Source organism: Falco naumanni, chromosome 7 (assembly GCF_017639655.2).
Source record: "Falco naumanni isolate bFalNau1 chromosome 7, bFalNau1.pat, whole genome shotgun sequence".
Classification (NCBI taxonomy): domain Eukaryota; kingdom Metazoa; phylum Chordata; class Aves; order Falconiformes; family Falconidae; genus Falco; species Falco naumanni.
In genome coordinates this window covers 71,446,070-71,464,856 of record NC_054060.1, presented here as the reverse complement: position 1 = coordinate 71,464,856, position 18,787 = coordinate 71,446,070, and the positions used below count along the sequence as shown (strand labels likewise).

Below are 18,787 nucleotides of genomic sequence, written 5' to 3'. Positions count from 1 at the left end.
CAGCTGCTGGAGATGACTGAGAGCAGATTGCAGAGCAACGGCCAGAACCCGTATGTGAAAATATGTGAATCTGATGTAAGGGCTTCTTAACCATGCTGTCTCCATGAAAAAGGAGCTTTTAATAATTACAAGCACATGGACATTTCTACCTGTTCCTGGGATGTAAGTGAACTCTGTCTCCAGAAACCTGGCCATGCATTGTATCTAGAGTTTTGGAGAACTTCAAAAACCTCCTCCTAAACAACTTATGACAAGTGTAAATACCATTAATAAAGTGAAAATGGGTGTGATTGTCATGAAGGGAGGGGGTCTAGAGGAAGAAAAGAGCCTCTGTGCTCTTTACATGAGCCTCTGTGCTCAAAGACATGAGAGGAGGAGAAGCTATTGATGAAGAAGCTAACACCAGGACCTGGTGGCCTGAATTGAAAGAGGGGATTAGAGCAGGGCCATTTCTTTTGTAATAATCACACTTTTATCCTGTGTGGGGTTTTCCCCCAAAAATACATTTTGTTCAGATTGTCTTGTGTTTCTTTGCTGACAATCTTCCAAAGAACAAATGACTTTATGGGCAGGAACAAAAAATGCTTTGGCAATATTAAACGGTGTTCAAAGAAAAGTAATTGCAAATGCACAGTGGTTCATATCTGCATCAGGAATTTCGACCCTGCTCACAAACCGTCATGGGAGCTGTCTGCCCAAGTACAGGGATCGTCAGAGCCCCTGGATGGTGCTAGGAACAGTTAAATCCTGTTCTGACTGGTGGTGGCCTCTCCAGCTATAAACCTAACTCTCAGCCGATCAGTTTGGATGTTAAATATGAGTTGGTTTAATTAAATTTATAAAAACAAACATTGTGCCTCTGTGACCTTCTAGGCAGTTACTGAAAAACATAATCAACAAAACCATTGTGAAGCCTGCCACAGCTCAACAAGTCATAAAGACAGATTAAAAGACGTTATCACCAAACAGCCTCTCCTCAAACTGCATGTTCTCATTTATCTGTGTATTTGCAAAACATGACTATGATCAAGGTGCTGTTTTGTACCTTGGGACTCTTCCTGGGATCAACCTGGTCTCCGCACAGAGCAGCCTGCAGGGTGGGTTGGCTGCAGGGATAGATGGACTCTGAGTACTCTCTCCATCTTGGCTGGCAGGAGGAAAGACACGATGCTGGTAGAGGGAATGAAGAAGGATTAAGCCCTTCTCTGGTAGTTACATACTACACGGCTACCTGTGTGGGAGACCAGTCCTTCACTGTTCTACACTCTGAGGAAGAGATTAAGTAATTGGGGGATCATCTGTGTTATGCAGGTGATGTAACATCCAGGGTTATGCTATCTCCAGGCGTGGAGTACTCTATTTGACTTAGCTGTCAGGTCTCCCCTCTCACAACACATGCCAGTTGGAAGCCTGAGTGACCCTATCAGAGGGGAGGACAATGAGACAGAGACTCAGGGAACAGAAGTCATTTTCCAGTCCACTCCAAGTCCTGCGCTTTTAAACTTTACCTGGTCTTCTTCCTGCCTAGGGGTGCAGTCCCACAGTGTGGAGAGTTGCATGGAGCCTGTCACCACCGAGTCCCTTGGGGACTGTGTGGAGGATTGCTGGAAGGTAGTGAAGACCTCTGGGTGGTAGTGACTGCTGGATGAGCCTTGTGAGCAGATCAGCATTGTGCCTTTTCCCCCTTGCAGCTACCAGGAGCTGAGCAGCTCCTTGGACTGAACAGCTGATCTACCTGTGGGGAAGGGAGCACCTCTGGGAAAGGTGATGGTCTGCCACCAAGGTTTAAAAGGGAAGGGACAAAGGCCTCCCAGATCAAGTGCTGTGCATGGAACAATTGCTCTAGCACCTGAAACTATTGCTCTGTGCAGACAGTTATCTGGTGAGTCAGGGTTCTGTCCTAACCCTGCAGTGTGACAGACCACTGTGCTGCAGAAGTACACTCCAAAGCCTCCCAGGGGAAGAGGAGCGAGGAGGGTGGTGGTGGTAAGACCAGCAGAGGGAGGAGAAAGAGAAAGGGTAATTTTATGGTGCTGAGTCATGCTGTTTCCCAGAGGAGATCTGAGAGCAGAGTAGGCAGGGTTAGAGCAGGTGCAAGAGTGATCAAGGAGACATCTCGCTGCTTTGGGTGTCACCGGCAGCAAGGTCACTACCTGCGAGCTCTGGGAGTTAAGCTGGCAGAACTTAAACAGAGAGAGGGTAGAAAGGGGGAAGTCTTGATGTAGACTCTCCAGAGAGGCTGTAAAATTTAAGTTATGAAAATAATGAAGCATGGCAGAGGGCCACTGAGTTATGGTTCTCCACAACCAGAGTTTGGATTGTGAGCAAAATGTGCTGGGAGTGTCATATCTGCTGGGTAAAATCAATATGTATTTATGGATCTGGTGTGTGAGATAAGGGAATGACAGGCAAACACAGAAACTGAACTGTCATTTAAGCCACTATAGTACAGGGGTTTTAGTGACCTGCTGCGCCTTTCTTGTTTTAGCATGAACTGAAAAAAGACTGAGGATCAATGAAAACACATGAAATGCGTTTTTACAGAGATGGTTTCATCTGTCAGACTAGATGGTTGCAACTGCACAATAACTAATTTAGGCTTTCTCAGCAGCATTTCCTAGGCTGAGAGCTGTTGCTGGACAAGGATCGTGCATAATAAAATGCATTCTGCCTCTTATCCCATTTTAGGCATGCCGTTTCAAATTTCTGCAAGCATGCCTCATCTACACTAACTTCACTGAACTCCGTGCCCTGTGCCGTGTTCGCATCAGCACAGTCCTGCTGCATGTTGTCTCAGCACCAGTGGGTGCTGTAGTTACGGGTATATCCCAGCATCTGTTTCCCTTGATCAGCGGGCTGTTTAAAGAGGTAAATGATGAAAATCTGGAGCCAAAGCTGAACACGGAACAACTCACGTGAAGCGCTGCACAGAGCAGCACCCCACTTGTTCAATCCAGCTCCGAAATTGTTTAGACTGAAGGGCTCTGCATGGCTGTGAAATAGTTTCTATCAGGTGCTAATACAAGCAAACACCAAACTATTTCTTGGAGTCGGGAGTCCATTCTTAAAATTGTTGTTTTGTGACACCGCTTTTAAGTGAGTTTGTGCAGTCTTTTGAAACTGAAAGCCAAGTCTCAGGGCAGTCCTTGAGCCAAACCCATAATCTTGCCATAGCTGGTGCAAATTACACTGAATTTAGTTTATACAGTCGGGTCTGAGAAATCTGTAAGCTTCTTGAGAGAAAAAGCATTATTTATTGGTACATTTACAGTCCTGGCATCATCTGTAGTCCTCTAGAGGAATCTTTGAAATTCAAGTTGAGTCTTTACAGCCCCGAAGGCTCCCAGAGCTCCTCCTAGTGAGTTCCTACAGTGACTCGGAGATGCAGTCACCTGGGTGGGGGCTGGCTGGTGAGCAGTCAGGGCACAGCAGCCCTTGGCAAGGAAATCTTTGCCAAAGGTGTGGGTTAAATTCAGGTTATATTATGTGTTCAGCTAATTTGTTTGTAGTTTCTTTGGCAAGGACTTGGGGATGTGCACACGTGCACAGATTCACATATGCTTTCCATCTCCTCCTGCGTGGAAGCAGGCACCGCTCCTGTTTTTCCTGTGTAGGATCTATGATCTATTCTGGTAGCTGCATAGTGCAGTACTGCCTCCAGTAAATATTCACAGATTTCCTTGTAAACTGATGCTTTTTTTTCTTTCCTCTCTCCTGTGTGGATACACAAAGGCATGTGTTGTACCTGCTTTACCCTGTGGGATCTACATAATCAGGTCCACGGGTTTTAATGGATTTCAACTCCCTTCTGACTATGGATACAGTTTCCTGTCTTGTTTCGAACAGGAAGAGCCAAGTCTTTTTTGGTCTTAGCATTCCTGCTAGCCTAGGCTTTGGGAAGAGTTCTCTGGCTATTTTCCTGTTTGATTTTTGTGTGTGTTTTGTTTTAAGCAGGACAGAGTGCATGTGTGTATATAATCCATGTGCTCAATTAAGAGAGGCATCTGTTGGGTTTATTTCACATTGCCGAGGAAGGACTGCAAGCAGGGAGCATCTGCTCGGCTTTTTGTCAATGGCTTGTTTTTCATAATTTGCTCTACAGGGTGAATGTTTGGGGAGGGGGAGGTGGCTTTTTATTGCTGAGTTTCATCTTAAATTTATTTTTATGGTAGCTGGGGAAATTGGCTGGGCTTTGAAAGTTAATTTCACTAAGAAAAGAACTGAAGAGGGAGAAACAAAACCATCCGAAGTAAATACTATTTATGTAACCTTAATAATACACTCAGAAGGACCCTTATAAACCATTATTTGCTGTATTTTAATGACAAAGTGAAAGTAATATGTTATGGTGCTTTTTTAATGCCGCAAGGTGGGGGGGCTTGTTTTGTCTTTTTTAAAAAAACTAGCAAATTTTGGTTAGATTTTATTTTGGGGAAAGATGGGAAAGGCATCCAACACCAAGATGCTTTTTTGGCAATTTGTCAACAACAACAACAAAAATGTCTGGTTTTAAAATAGAGCAGCAGTGGTTTCCTGTTCTTACAGGTTTTGCTTTTGTGCATTCAGATGTTGGCTGTATTACACCTAGCGGATCTAGCGAGAGATTTCATTGTCTGTAATGTACGTGCTTCAAAGGCTACTAAACCTGCTGGGAGTGTTTTGTACAAGTGTGCTTTTTACACTTTTTTGCGGAAATGTCCTCCAAAAGGGCTGTGGAGGATAATGACTTTGTGATGTCCTGGGAGGACACAGCTGCTGGTGCAGCATAGGCAACTCAGGGGGGAGAAAGTCTGAAACTCCCCTTAATCCCACAAGTGAAAGACAAATCTCACCCATTGCAATCAAACAAACCAGGATACAGTCCTGCAAGTGTAGATGCTGCACAAGAGTAACCTGTGGGCAAGATTTGGGTCTTACTGAAAGTATTTAAAGCAATGGGATTAAAAAAAATAGTAATTTTATCTTGTACTGTCAGTGAACCCCCAAGCCAGCACATTTATTAAACCACTCTGAAATGGTATTAAATCTCTATCTTCCATGCCACAAGTTGTCATGGAAAAGGAAGAGTGAAGCATTAATAAAAATAACTTTCCTGACAGTTCAGTCCCACTCCGTAGCAAGAGAAAATATGTGTGTGTATGTGTATATATATATATATAATTTAAACGTTATATAATGTATCACAAGATAAATATGTATAACTTTTCTGTCAGATGAATGCCATTCAGCTGAAAATCTTTGTTGACATCAGTCAACGGTATAACCATCTTATAAAAAGCAGGGGACAGCAGTTGGTGTGCAAAATGTAAATGTAGGGCTGACTGCAGGGAGCAGGCAGATGAGCTTACTTCTGGGGCTTCAAGTAACCTTGGCTGTCGCAGAATCATGGGACCTGAAGTGTAAAAGGACAAACCACAATAAACTTCATAATAGCAGGAAAGTATTTTCATTGCTTGAAAAAAAAAATAAAATTCAAACTTTGTCATCACATTAAAAACATTACATGAGAAGTAATAAACATATTTACACTTCTGTTTTGATTATAAATATACATTATATACAAAATAATGTTATAAAACGTAGAAAGTTCAGTGCTTCTGATTTTTTTTAAATTACTGAAATACTAGTCTTTAAAATAAACTACAAACAGACAAACTAAAACCCATATTATTGATTTCTGAAGGTCATCTTCAAAATGGTCCTATGTGGTCAGAGCAGAAGGTCAGTAGTGGACATTACGAAGGGGTCTTGTCTGCACAGTTCAAGGCAGTAGATGGGCTAGTCCGACAACAGGATTTACAAGGGCAGGAATATTGCTGTCTGAGAGAGAGCACAGTCCAGGTTTCTTGGAAGAGATCTTGTTTCCTCCCTCCTCATTCTGCCCCACCTCACAGTCTCATCTCATCAGTTATTGCAGCACTTTCCACTGGGGTGGCCGGTGTTGTTGCTGTATGTATATAAGAAAAGAGCTTCTGCACGCCTCTGGTTTCCAGGGGCAGGCTTCCCCTTTTCCGTGTATCAGTGGGTGCGTATGAGTGAAACAGGATGAGCCTAGAACTTTCTAACTCTAACCTCCTCCTGTCTTGGCAGAGGGCATGTCAGTGGGTGCTTCGCTGTTGGGCATCTGGAACCAAGATGAAGGACAGGAGTTGGAGCTTCACAACCAGCTGGAGCAAGGGGGGGTGGTGGTATGTGTCACACTGCTGCTTCTCCTTCAGAATGTAACAGCTGCAATTTTGAGACTATTCACTGTAGAAGGTGGCACCTAATTCAGAAACATGACATAAACCCCCGAATTTGTGTCAAAATAAGGCAGGGGGGAAGAGAATGAGGAAGGAGAAGAAAAAAGTAACGTCTATTCACAATCACTGGTAGTGCAAAGGGCATGAAAACAGCTGAGACAGCTCAGCACATAAAGAGGTTCTAGGAACTGATTGATTTTAAACGCATTTCTAAGGCTTTAAATAGAGCTGGGATCACGCCTCATCCTTATTGATGGGAAAGAGGCAGTACACATTCCTTATCACAACTTTTCCTTCTCAAATGTTTAAATCCACAAAAATCCTGTCCCATACTGTGGCTTGGGTCAATCAGTTCTCCAAAGCATCACCCAATGAGATGACAGGTAAATTTGATATTCCTCTTTCCTTCCTCCTCTCGCCCCTTACAGTCTCCAGTACACGCAGCAGGAGAGAGGAGACGCAAATAGATGTGTAGCAGGAAGTATCCACCACCCCTACCCAATACTGTTCAGGGAACTGCAAAAGAGCAGTCAAGTCTCTGTTTGGGCTTGTTAGGTTCTCTTGACACATTTTAGGCACTTTTAAACCCAGAAAAAAATGGAGACCTCGTTTATACTGTATCCATTATCTGCATAGCAATGTGTCTTCACACCTTCCGTGGCAACATCTGTGATAGTTAAGTGCCTCCTCATCTACTGGCACCTCCCATAACCAGAGTTCTGGAAAGCCAGGGGTCTGTCCATGAGGAGCTGGCCTCAGTATCTTTTAAAAACAAATTAAAACAACAACACTTCAACCCCCTCTCTCTTCCCTCTGCCTCCCCTCTTCTATAGCCAATGAGATTCCTGGTATCAAACTTCAAACAAGGGCAGTAAGAACAAAAAGGTGTATTGCATCTTTCAGTAAATTCACAGTCTGTCCAGTTCACCCAGTTCCATCCTCCGCCTGAGAGCAGCAAGTTGCATGTAATTAAAAACAGTCCAATCCAGTTCTGAATTGTAAACAATGCAGCAGGAACGTCCATCTACTGGCATTACCAAATCTGAGGTGCAAATGGGCTGATCTTCAGTCTTATACCTGTCAGGATATAAAATAATACCAGGAATGAGAAGGAAGGACAGTGTACGGAATACTGCAGCACTAACAAATTGTAATTCAGGTATGTAATTTAAACCAAAGCAATTTAAGCCAGACATTACTGCAGTTTAACTATCATGCTCAGTGTTTTTACTGGGTCCAGAGACAAAGGATCACCAGCAAAAAGAGTCATCTGTATGATGAGCAGCCCCCTCTGCCTGGACTGAGGGGAAGAATGCTTGCAAGTCTGGGTGCTTAACATTAGGTCTCTGTAAAAAGCATATGGTATAGGTAAATAGCTTGTGTCAGAAGCATTAAGCTTGAATGATGCAGTGAGATGTTTCAACGGCTGTCATTCTGAAAATAAAAATGCTTCTGGAGATGACCGATGTAAGTGTGGGAGTCTAGCTTTGATCAGAGAGATCTTCAAAGGAAGACACAGCATTTAGGTCAGTTAATGGGAATGAAGCATCTAGCTGTCATTTGTATATTTGAAAATCCTTTCGCTTAGTCTTAAACTTTTAATATTATTGGTTGGCTTGTGTTCCAGCTCGCCTTCAAGAGGAAATCTGACATCCACCCTGGCAAGGGAGGCAGAACCCTGCAGATCTGACTTCACAGATTGCTGCTATATGCCACAGCAAGCTTCTCTTTCCTGGAGGCTGAAACAAGTCCCAGAGATGGCTACCCTGAAGAAGGTGGTTATGGGCTAATATCAAACTGCCTTTAACTTCCATTCCGCTCCAAAGGGTCAGTAATTCTTCAGGAACTGGTTGGTTCCTCAACAGCTGCTTTTTAAAGCCTTCAAAGTTCAGTGCTAGGCCCTTCCTTTTTCACATATCTGTCTTCTGACTTTTCAGTGTCACATCAAAATCTAGATGTGTTTACCAATAATAGCATTAACTTCTGTTAGAGAAGATATAGCTGGAACTTAAACACCAAGAGGCTGGAAAATACCTTACTACAGACTTCGTAAATACTGTTATGCCTATGCACTAACACATTCAGCTACCTTCCATCTTCTGCTGGAAATGTATAGCTTTGCCTCTTTCCACAGAACACAGATTATCCATTGTGGTCACGGGAAAAAACTGTGGCTTTACATCAATGGGTCTATGAACGATTATTATTTCAATTTTTGCTGACTGCCTATTTAAGGGAAAATAAACCTACAATGTGCTGAATTTTTATGGGCTGATGTTCTGTGCTTTCACCCCCTGCTGACTCATCTAAGCTCAAAATCTTTGGCTTAATAAAATCAGAGCTTCTAATGGCTTTATCTTCCATGCTCTATGGTCTGTGTGGCCACAGAAGAGGGGAGTGAATGCTGGGAAGCATTGGGATCCCTGGAAACAGAGTAACCTTCTCAGATGCAATTCTAAAGGACAATCTACCTCTTTACTTTGTGAATTTATGCCTGTCCACCTGTGTACTTACCTCTGTGGCTATGATGCACTCATTCCTTTCTTCTGTTATCACAAAGACGGACTGGTACATTGAATCCCTTGGAGAGCATATCGCTGATATCCTACATTCTGGCTTTTCACTAAAGCAGGGCAGAGAGAGAAGAACATTAGTTGACTACTAACAAGCCTGACTCAAAATCTACCATGAATATGGAGGGATGGAATGAGATAGCCGTGAAGGTGTGGGAGGGAAGTGCAGAGGATGAAGTTTCACACATACTATATGATGGCAGGACATTCCGCTACAGAAGTGGAAGTAAGGAATAGCTACTGTCCTCCTATGCTTCTGCCACGTCCAACCTAATAGCGTCCTCCTTGGATCCCTCAGTGTAGCAGCCACAAGCAGATCCCAGATAAGACTTACAGCACATGTACCAGCCCAGGCAGCACCTGCCCTTTTCTTTTTTTGAAAAATATTTTGCCTTCTTAACAAGTGAAATACTTGTTATTTTAATTCCTATGTGCCTTAACTGTTGGTCCTCCAAGATCTGTTGAGGAGGAAAGACACTTCTTTCTTTCACCGCAGACCTAGTCTCTCCCATTCCCCTTCACAGTACCCATACTACCAGCACCCTGCACGAACACTCAGTTTAATTGACTTAGCTAAGGATACTACTTGGCTGTGACACAAATACTCCAGTGTGAAGATTCCTGGCTTTGCTCTGGCTTGTTTTGCATATTATCTGCTTGAGGCTTCTTTCTTGCCCTGTATTTTCTCATCTGCTTTTAGACAGGTATGAAGATGAGGGGTCTTAAGAAAGACTAAAAAGGAAGACCGCATTCTCACCTGTGTAGTCGGAGGGGAGACTTTTCTCCTAAACACTTTTCACTTTTGTAGTATTTATCCTCCTGCGTCCCTCTGCTTGTCAGGTCTTTTACCAGATTGTAGTCCAGTTTATGATTCTTGGGTTTGTAGTTTGATTTCTCCAGCCCACAGTCTACTTCAAGGTCTTTATTTTTGTTGGTGTTTTTGAGCTGGGAAGCTGGAATGAGATTGTCCTTCTGGAAGTCAGAGAGGTTGTTCATTGTCTCCAAGTCCTGCTCTGGGTGCATCCTCATCTGCCTGATGACCATTGCTATCATGCAGAACAGTATGAGCAAAGCCACCAGCCCCACCCCCATGGATATAGCAATCCAGGGGACTGGTTTAGGCGGAAGTGTAACGGGCACTGAATAAACTGGCAATTCACAACGGTTGCCCATGAAGCCAGAAGGACAGTAGCAGACAAAGTTGGCACTGTAAAGTCCGCTGTAGCATGTGCCTCCATTCTCACATGGCCCAGAAGCACATTCATCTCGGGTTTTGATGTCACAGTTCCTGCCACTGTAGCCTGGCAAGCATGTGCAGGTGTAATCATTGATCAGGTCGTGACAAGTTCCCCCATTGGAACATGGGTTTCTGGCACAATCATTGATGTTTATCTCACATTTCTGACCAGAGAAACCAGCCCGACAACGACACACACGAATCTGACCAAGGTAAAAGCAATTACCGTCTGAGGAAAAAGAAGGAAAATAAAAAAAAAATAATATTAGTCTGCAGCGCACTTCACTCAGAAACCTAAACCTCTCCCCGGCTAGCGTTTTACACTATCTCAAGAAGAGGGAGGTTATTTTACAAAACAACTGCACGTCTAAAAGTTCCTTCTAGTTTACTTAGTTGTACCTCCATGCCTTAAAATTATGCCCCTTCTAAGAGTGTAATAAAGTTAATTTCATTTACTTGATTTTGGCATCTTCCCCATCACACGACAAACCTTTTACATTGTTCTGTTGCATAGAAAATGCTGGTGAAAGCCCCCCCTCTCCCCAAGCAAGAGACTAAAATCAGGGTAGACGTAGGATACAGTGGGGGAGAGGGACTAATGTATTAGAGGAAGAGTAGAGGTCAGATTGGATTTCTATCACTTCTGCACTGAAAAGCACAAACAAGTCAGAGACACGAGATATTTTTTTATAAAAAGACTCACCGTTTGCACACGGGTTGCTTGTGCACCTGTCTACTTTTTTTTCACAGTTTGACCCTGTGAAACCAAAAGGGCAAACACAAGTGTAGCTGGCCCCCTGTTCTTTTTCCAAGCACGTGCCGCCGTTAAAGCATGGAGAATCTATACACGTCAAAGCGCTGTGCTCGCAGTGAGTGCCATAGTAGCCAGGAGGGCACAGGCAGTGATAAGCATTCTCCATGTCCTGCAAAACACAACATTAGGCCACCGTTACTTGATGGCACCTAACGATAGCTGCTGGCTTGTTGGCAGCAAGCACTGTTCGCTCCTTTCTCATCCACGCTCCGATGTGGCAAAGCAACATTGGGAGAGTAAAGAACTGTGGGCTGGACTGAGAGGGATAGCTGTGAGTCAGCCGGACTGGGCGCATAGGAGTCATCATGCAGCTACACAAGCAGAGCAGATGCAGACATGGGGAGCCTACAGGCAGCCAGAGAAAAACATTACTGTCTAATGGGGTCCCTGAGGTCGTTCCAGAGCAGACTGGCATGTGTCAACCTACAAAGCTGTGATCAGGCCATTTATCCTCAGCCTGAGAGCCCTTTTTTTCTTCACAAGGGCTTACATTTCTTTGCCATGGATAAGTCCCACCGCTTAGATCACAAGTAAACTGTTTCTTCTTTCCAAGTACTCTGCGTCCAAGGCCTTGGAGGAAGGGAGCTAGGGTCTTGCACCATTACTTTAATCTAAACATGCGTCAGGATTACATTTGATATCTAACATCGATCGGTCTTTATCAACAGGTAGAATCAATCATTGAGTGCATCCGAAAACACACTGAAACACTAGACTGCAGGAAACTGAAAATGCAGAACACTGCTTCACCGAAAGTGTTTCAGCTGATTGCCCACATATTGTCTGACACTAGACTCCCATAGCAGAAAGCAGAAGTTTTCTTTACCTGCTATTAAAATACAGGCTTGGTGCATGCTTCTGTACAGACTTTGGTTTGAGAAGCTTATTCTTTACAGATCTGCTCCCTCACCAGCCTTGGCTCTTGCCAGGCTCTTATAATGGCTGCCACAGAAACCCAAGGATCAGTTGACTAGTTCTAATCTAGATGATACATCTCCTCCTGTAACAGACTTCCTCCCCTGACACCTCTCGGGAAGGGTTCAGTATGATAGTTGTGAGCGTCAGTAATGAACCTGTGTACTATCAAATTCCCATTATGTTGTCACAGAACCATTTCTGAAAAGGTATACCAGGGCTTGCTTCACACAAAGCCTTTACATTTAAAATGCCCTTACCGTGCAACTGCCGCCATTCCTGCAGGGGTTGCTGTCACACTCGCTGATCTCATGTTCGCAGTCAACGCCAGTAAAGCCAGGTTTGCACGAACACGTGTAGCTGCCCTGGCCAGTGTTCATGCAAGTCGCTCCGTTTTTGCATGGTCTGTGGTGAGTGCAGTAGTTCAGATCTGCAAAGATACCACAAGTTAAAGAAAACCTCTTTGAGAGCTGCAAAGAGACGTTCATACAAAATCCATCTTTTAGTCAACAAAAAGACAGAATTTTCAATGAAGCGTTTCATTTTGCTGTCACTAGGAATACTGGAGATGATTATCCAGGTTATTAACTGTAATAATCTGATGTTTCAGGTTACCATCGGTTTTAGGTATTTTCTCCATACCCATAGCTGTAATAGGTGATCTCTGAATTTTGAAAGACCTGGTAAAAATTTAGCTTTCTTAGTGCTTTGGTGTACTCTTCCTTTTTTGTGTGCTTAAACCCGTTAGCTGCAATGGGATTTAGATGCCAAGTTGGAGAACGTACTTCAGAAGCATGCGTTCTCTGAAAGACACATCACAGCGCTATAGATGCTTTGTGCACAACACGTCATGTACTAAAATGGTGAGCCCCATCTTTCAAAGGTGTGCTCCGAGGCATGTTCGGGGGAGGCAGGGAGGAAACATGTTTTGGCTTAGACATTTGAACGGACACTAGAAATCTTTTATTGTTCATTTACCATGCTCTCTTGTTCTGAATGTTAGTAGTTTAAACTATCTAAATGCTCTGCCAAGCCTGATGGTCCTGGGTTTTTTTTCCTTTAAATTTGAGATAGAGGTTAAGCACACAAATTCACAGGACATAAGTAGAAAATCTTTATTATCTCTATAAATACCATAGAATAATCAGAATACAACTGGTTAATAGGTGAACACAAACAGAAAAAACCCTGCAACTTTGCTTTTCCTGCGCAATTCCAACTTTGCCATCTTAATCTTGTAACTGCCTTGAAAACACTTTGCTTGCTTTGAGCACTTAATGATCTCAGTGCCAGCAGTGCATATACGGCCTTGAGGACATGACTGCTCAGCTGGCTACGGTTCAGTGATTCAATGGGTTGAATAGGTGGAAGTGGTCTGGTGTACCTTAAAATGGAACCTGTACTTTTCATTCTTGCTTACATGATTTTTCTCTCATGCTCCAGACTTATCACATGAGTTAACTTCCTTGTATGCAAAATAAGGAAGGCCTAAATTATGGTGTTTACCTCTGTGGAAACGGTTTAGTAAATTGTTATAGTTGTACAGGGAATAAGTTAAACTTGGCTTGAGTGGGCAGAAAACTTCTCTGTTCAACACTCAGCCAGGTTGTTGTTTTGGTGGGGTTTTTTCCCCCCAAGAGAAAAACTGCAGCTACTAAAAAGGTTTGCTTGTTTTCACACAAAATTACTACAAATACAAGATTTGGTATCTAAGACAGCAGCAGTACAAACAACTGATGCCTATGAACATGTACCTTGCAGAAATTTAATTCTAGATCCAGTGGGTCAAATTCCTTAGTCCAGTACTGAGGACTAGCCAGTCCCAACCACAAGCACAACCTTCAGGACTAACCTTGATCACAGAAGAGGCCACCCCACCCTTCATCACATATGCACTGCCATTGTGTTTTACAAGTCCCGTGGCGGCAGCCTATATGGGGAATGCATTCATCGCAGTAGCGTCCTTGCCAACCAGGACGACAGCTAAAAGAAAAGTCAAATTAAAACATTAATGACATGGAAAAGAGCTTAAGTTTCTATTACAAGGTGACGTTTTAACTGAAGTTCAGATTGCAATTGCCATCTACTCACATGCACTCTCCAGGCTTGTTGCAATATCCATTCTGTTCGGTACATCCAGACAGGCAGATGGCTGTAAAGAGAACATAAAAAAGCCGAAATGTTTAGGTAAATACACATGGCACTACAGAACACACTTTTAAAAGGGCAAATGTCAGCTTTTAAAAAAGTACTTTGAATAAAGAGTTTTGCGCGTTCAAAGCTTGCTTTCTTTTAAACATTCTTGGGACAAGGAGTTCTGGAGCAGGAGGAAGTGAACAAGGAGAGCCAACATTTGACCAGTCGTCCTTTAGTGTTTCTGTTTATACAACAAATGCAAACTCTTGCAGCTCTTGCTAGAAAAGGTGCAAGAGGAAGCAACATTGGCCTGTGCTAATGAAAGGCTGAAAAAATCCAACGGGACCCCAAGCCCACAGTGAAGGATTCCCGCTACTGTGCCGCAACACCTGCCTCCCTCCTCTGGCGGCAGGAGCAGTGGAGGCGTTCAGGTGGGTGAGCTGCTTGTGCTTTAACTTGGCATAGACAGCGCTGACTGAGGACGTTGGCCAGACCCCTTCCTCTGCTAGCTGGCTCTCTGCTGCTAACGCTCGCAGAAGGGAAGCACAGCGTCAGTAGCTGCAGCCAAAGGGGGCAAAGTCCTCAGCATGCAACTTTATCTCTCCAGAGCAGGGAGCAGAAAGGTCGGCAGGAAAACATGGCCCCAGGTGTCTGCCATGCACAGCACCTTGTTATGGCGCTGTCACAACGCCTTGTTGTGGCATTGTTTTAAGGAGTGATGGCAAAGGCAGATACAACCGGGCTCGGGCCAGCTGATGGAACTGGACAAGGGATGAGCATTTGGGTCCTGTGTCCCTTCATCCAGCTCCCCGGGGGGGGGGTTGTGTTTCCTCAAAGGCCTCTCGGGCGCCGTCCCTACCCCACGCTAGAGCTAACACCAGTTAGCACAGATGTGGGCTGCAGGGAGCCAAAGCGGGTGATTCTCCCTAACGCGCTGGGGCATCTGTCAGCCTGGCAGGCATGCCTGGTGCCCATGGCAGCCCCAGTTCGGCCCCGGGGAGCCAGGGGGGGCACCGTCGCTTGCCAGCGGGCCACTTACGCTCGGTGCAGTACTCGCCGGTCCAGCCGGGCAGGCAGGCCAGGCTGCCGTCCGCCTCGCAGACATAGTGCCCGAAGCGGTCGTCGCGGCGCTTGCAGAGGCGGGAGCAGCTTTCGCCATAGTAGTTCTCGCTGCAGACCACCCGGTAGGAGTAGCGTAGCTGGGTCTGGGGGCTGCTCTGCACATCCTGCGACCAGTCCTCGCCCACTGACAGCGACCGCTGGATCGACATCTGGCTGATGAGCCAGTCCTCGGAGGGCGGCCGGGAGCCTGCGGGAGAGCAGCCCCGCGTCAGCGGCCAGCGGGCGCTGCCCCACACGCCCCCCGACCCAAAACCCGCCCCCAAACCCGGCAGTACGGACACACACACGTACAGGGTGCGTCTGCGGGGGGTGCAAGGGCGCGCGCAGAGGTGGCCAGTGGGGCGGGGGTGCTGGCCTGGGCCGAGGGGGGCTCAGCGGAGGGGCCTTTGAAAGCGAGGGCTGCCGTGAAATATCCTTTTCCTCTCTGCTCAGAAAAACATCCCAAAGCCATTATTCCTTTCCAAAGGGCGGAATTCGAGCAAGGTGTAAAATACAGGAAAAGGCGGCCGGGCTCGCTGGCAGCCTCCCGGCGTTCTCACCGCAGCCCGCCTCGCTTTCCCACGCCAAAAATAACCCGGAGGAAACGCAATTGTGTTGGGAGATTGGGCCGGGGCAGAATCAAAGCGGCCCCTGATGGATATCGTTGGGGGCCCGGCTGCCGGCGCTGGCAGAAGGCGGCCCCGCAGCTGTGGGGTAAACAGCCGAGCCCGCCCCGCCGCGGCTGGGGGGGGAGGGGTGAAGGGGGGGGGGGGTGTCCCGTCGCGAGGGCGCCCCCTGCCGGCGCGCGCGGTCACCTTCCGGCAGGTAGTTAGCGGGCGCGTGCCAGGCCTGGATGATCAGCGAGAAGGTCCCCTGCGGAGCGGGGAGAAACCAGCGTCAGCCCGGCACCCCCCGGTACCCCCCGGCCCGCTCCGCGCTTCCCTCGCTCCCTCCCGCAAGCTGCCGGTCCCACCACCCCCGCCCTCGCTTTTATTTCTCTTAATAACATTTAGTGTCCCGACTGCTTCTGGGCTGGATGCGCTGTTTCATCGCGCTTCCCCCTCCCTTTTTAGCTTTTTTCCTCCCCCTTTTTTTGCCTTTCTTTTTTTTTTTTTTTGCCTTTTTTCTTTTTTCCTCATTTTTTGCCTTCCCCCCCTTTTTTTTGCCTTTACCCCCCTCATTACTTTCCCCCCCTTCTTTTCCTTCTCCCCCTTTATAACCTTCCCCCCCCTTTTTTTGCCTCCCCCCCCCCCCCCCCCCATTTAAAGGAAGTTCTGCCCGTAAGTCTGAAGGCGCAGGCAGTTTGTTTACCCTGGGGCTGGAGCGCGCTGCCGCCCGCCTGCCCCGCCGCCCTCCCGCCCCTCCGCCGCCAGCGGCTTTAAAGCGGAATCTCACCGGCCACGTGAAGTTAAAGGGCAACTTAATGGGGCTGTCAAATCTCTCCGTATCCTTGATGCTGAAGGTGTTTATTCCTAGAACCGGGGTGATGATGCTGCCGAAAGTGCAGGAGCCCGGGGAGACCACTGCCTGAAAATGCTTCAAGCACACGCGAAAGAAGGTCCTGCAGTGGGGAGAGCAGGGCTTCCCGCTGGCCAGGGACCCGTGGCTGTTCACGAATTCGTGCAGCTCCAGCTGGAAGACGCCAGAGCCGGACACCCTCTGCACAAAGGGGAGACACACAAAACAGCCCAATCACACCTTACCCCGGCTTTGCCATGCAAACTTGCTGCCATCACCCACTTTACATTTCGCGAACCCTTTTTTTTTTTTTTTTTTTTGCCATGTGCCATTACCTGCTGCAAAATCATTAACAGAAACGTCAAGCCAAAGGTGCGCCAGGCTGTCATCCTTGTGTTATTCAAGCTTCCAGTTCTTAGTGCGTTTAGTTTTCCTTCTGTATTCCTCAAATGGTCCAAGCGAGCGCTTCTCGTGCGAGGGCGAAAGACAGGCGTCGCGGTGGCTCCCCTGGAGCAACCTGCTCTTCCAAATACTCCCCGGGCACCAGCAGAAATCGGAAGGTAAAATCCAGGTGGCGATCCGTCCCCCTTCTGGGAATTAATCCTGCAGCCGGCCGCCGACCTCCGATCGCTGCCGTCGCCTTTATAAACTCCGGAGCCGGGTGGGCTCGGCGAGGGGCGCGAAGCGGGGGGCGGGGGGGGTGGGTGCTTGTGCGGGACCGCTCCTCCTTTCGCCGGGGCTGGCGGCGCGCAGTCAATGGGAAACTTGCTCCGCTCCGAGCTGTTTATATAGTTGCCTCGCATCCTCACCAGCTCATTATGTAAACTGTCAGTCAGCCTCCCGGGCGAGCCCTCCCCTTTTCCATCTTTCCTTTCTGGAAAAAAAGAACCAAATGTTGCGGAGAGCCCTCATATCCCGAATTAATACCCTGCCGCTGCCGCCGCTGCCGCGCTGCCCGCCGAGGAGCCGAGCTGATTACCAGCAAGCCCAGCATCTGTTGAGATATTTACTGGGAGAGTTCCCTCGAAAATCAGACGCCCCTCCGCAGAGCAGCTTTCCGCGGCGGCTGAACAATAGAAGATGAAATGTGTCAAAAACACGCTTGTTAGTGCGTTCGCTCGCCCCTCGCCCCCCGGGGTGGCCGTGCGGCTCTCCGGGGCCCGCGGCAGGACCTGCCCTGCCCGCCGGGGGCTGGCCCTGGCCCTGGCCCGAAAGCAAAAGTAAAACGGCTCTGGCCCGACGGGCGGGCACCCGGGACGGCCCCGCCGCCGCTCCGGGGCACAGCGCCCTGCCCGGGGGGGGTTGCGGAGGGGAGGGGGGGGGGGGGCAGGCCCCGCCGTTATCCCTAATCGTGCTCCGGGACACGCCGGAGGAGGATGGGGGGGGGGCAGGTGATGTATGGTTGGCAGGGGGACGGGCATCCGCGGGAGCACGGTCGCCCTTCTGAAGCCGGTGGCAAACGAGCGCGGAAGCGAGGTGGCCGGGGACGGAGCCCGGCTTTCCTGCTGCTGCCCCGGCCCCCAGAAACAGGGGCAAGGGGCGGGGGGGGGTGGGGGAGGGGAGGGGGCGCTGGCAGGCAAGCAGGGCCCGCGGGCCGTGTCAAGCTGCTTGGCAGTGGCCGGTGCCGGGCTGCGGTCTGGCGTGTGCCAGCAAAGCCTTTGGCCTGATTGCAGCGGGCGCTCATTGTTGGGTCGCGTGTCCCTCATTAAAGCCAAGCACAGAGGCGGCCTTTCATGTGGCTTTTTATTTCAGCTTGTTAAATGGATGGGAGGCCGGAGGGGGGGGTGGGGGGGAGATAAACCCTCAGCTGTATGATAATGAGGTCTTGCCACCTTTATGCCAGCGCCCGGCTCGCAGGGCTGCGGACTTTGCCGCGTGGATCACCTGGGGAGCAGCGCTGCGGCCCCGGAGCTCTCCCGGAGGGTCCCCTCTGGCAGCGTGGGTTCCCCAGTCCGAGCTCTCTCGGGGAGGGGGCAATAAAGGGGGAAAGTGGGGGACCTGGCTCGTCGGGGGGCGAGGTGGCGTGGGGAGGGCGCACCCCAGCTAAACCTCTCCGGCCGTCCCGCTTCCCCGCGCGTTCCCAACAATCCGGCCGCTTTTCCGGGAAGCCAGCTCGGGTCCGGGATGCGCCCAGGGCCACCTGCGGCCAAACGCCCGGGCTGGGGCCGGGGGGGCACGGCACGGCTCCCACCGAGCGGCGGCGGAGCTTGGCGCGGGGGAGAGCCACGGGTACAGCCGCCGCCGTGAGCGGTGCCACCGCACCGACACGTGTGGGTTGCGGACGGGTCCGAAGAGGGGGCCAGGCCCAGAA

The 18,787-nt window shown here is 48.2% G+C and overlaps 1 protein-coding gene across 1 annotated transcript; it reads right to left on the bottom strand.

The window, feature by feature from the left end:
• Positions 1-5,435: 5,435 nt before the first annotated feature.
• DLL4 (delta like canonical Notch ligand 4) lies at positions 5,436-17,333 on the bottom strand. The gene is made up of 11 exons (XM_040601856.1): positions 16,812-17,333; positions 16,414-16,677; positions 15,834-15,891; positions 14,957-15,226; positions 13,873-13,933; positions 13,634-13,764; positions 12,042-12,211; positions 10,756-10,975; positions 9,573-10,281; positions 8,757-8,865; positions 5,436-7,319 (listed from the first exon to the last, which is right to left on the bottom strand). Exons 1-11 carry the CDS (start codon positions 17,277-17,279, stop codon positions 7,314-7,316), a joined length of 2,466 nt encoding a protein of 821 aa, XP_040457790.1. The 5' UTR covers positions 17,280-17,333; the 3' UTR covers positions 5,436-7,313.
• Between the last annotated feature and the right edge of the window lie 1,454 nt (positions 17,334-18,787).

Excerpts from the sequence above, each read along its gene's own strand:
- DLL4 (XM_040601856.1), bottom strand. The coding sequence starts at position 17,279 with ATGCGAGGCAACTATATAAACAGCTCGGAGCGGAGCAAGTTTCCCATT. Across the intron at positions 16,678-16,811 it reads TGTTAATGATTTTGCAGCAG|AGGGTGTCCGGCTCTGGCGT; the intron begins GTAATGGCACAT and ends CCCTTTGTGCAG. Across the intron at positions 8,866-9,572 it reads TCTCCCCTCCGACTACACAG|TGAAAAGCCAGAATGTAGGA; the intron begins GTGAGAATGCGG and ends GCCCTGCTTTAG.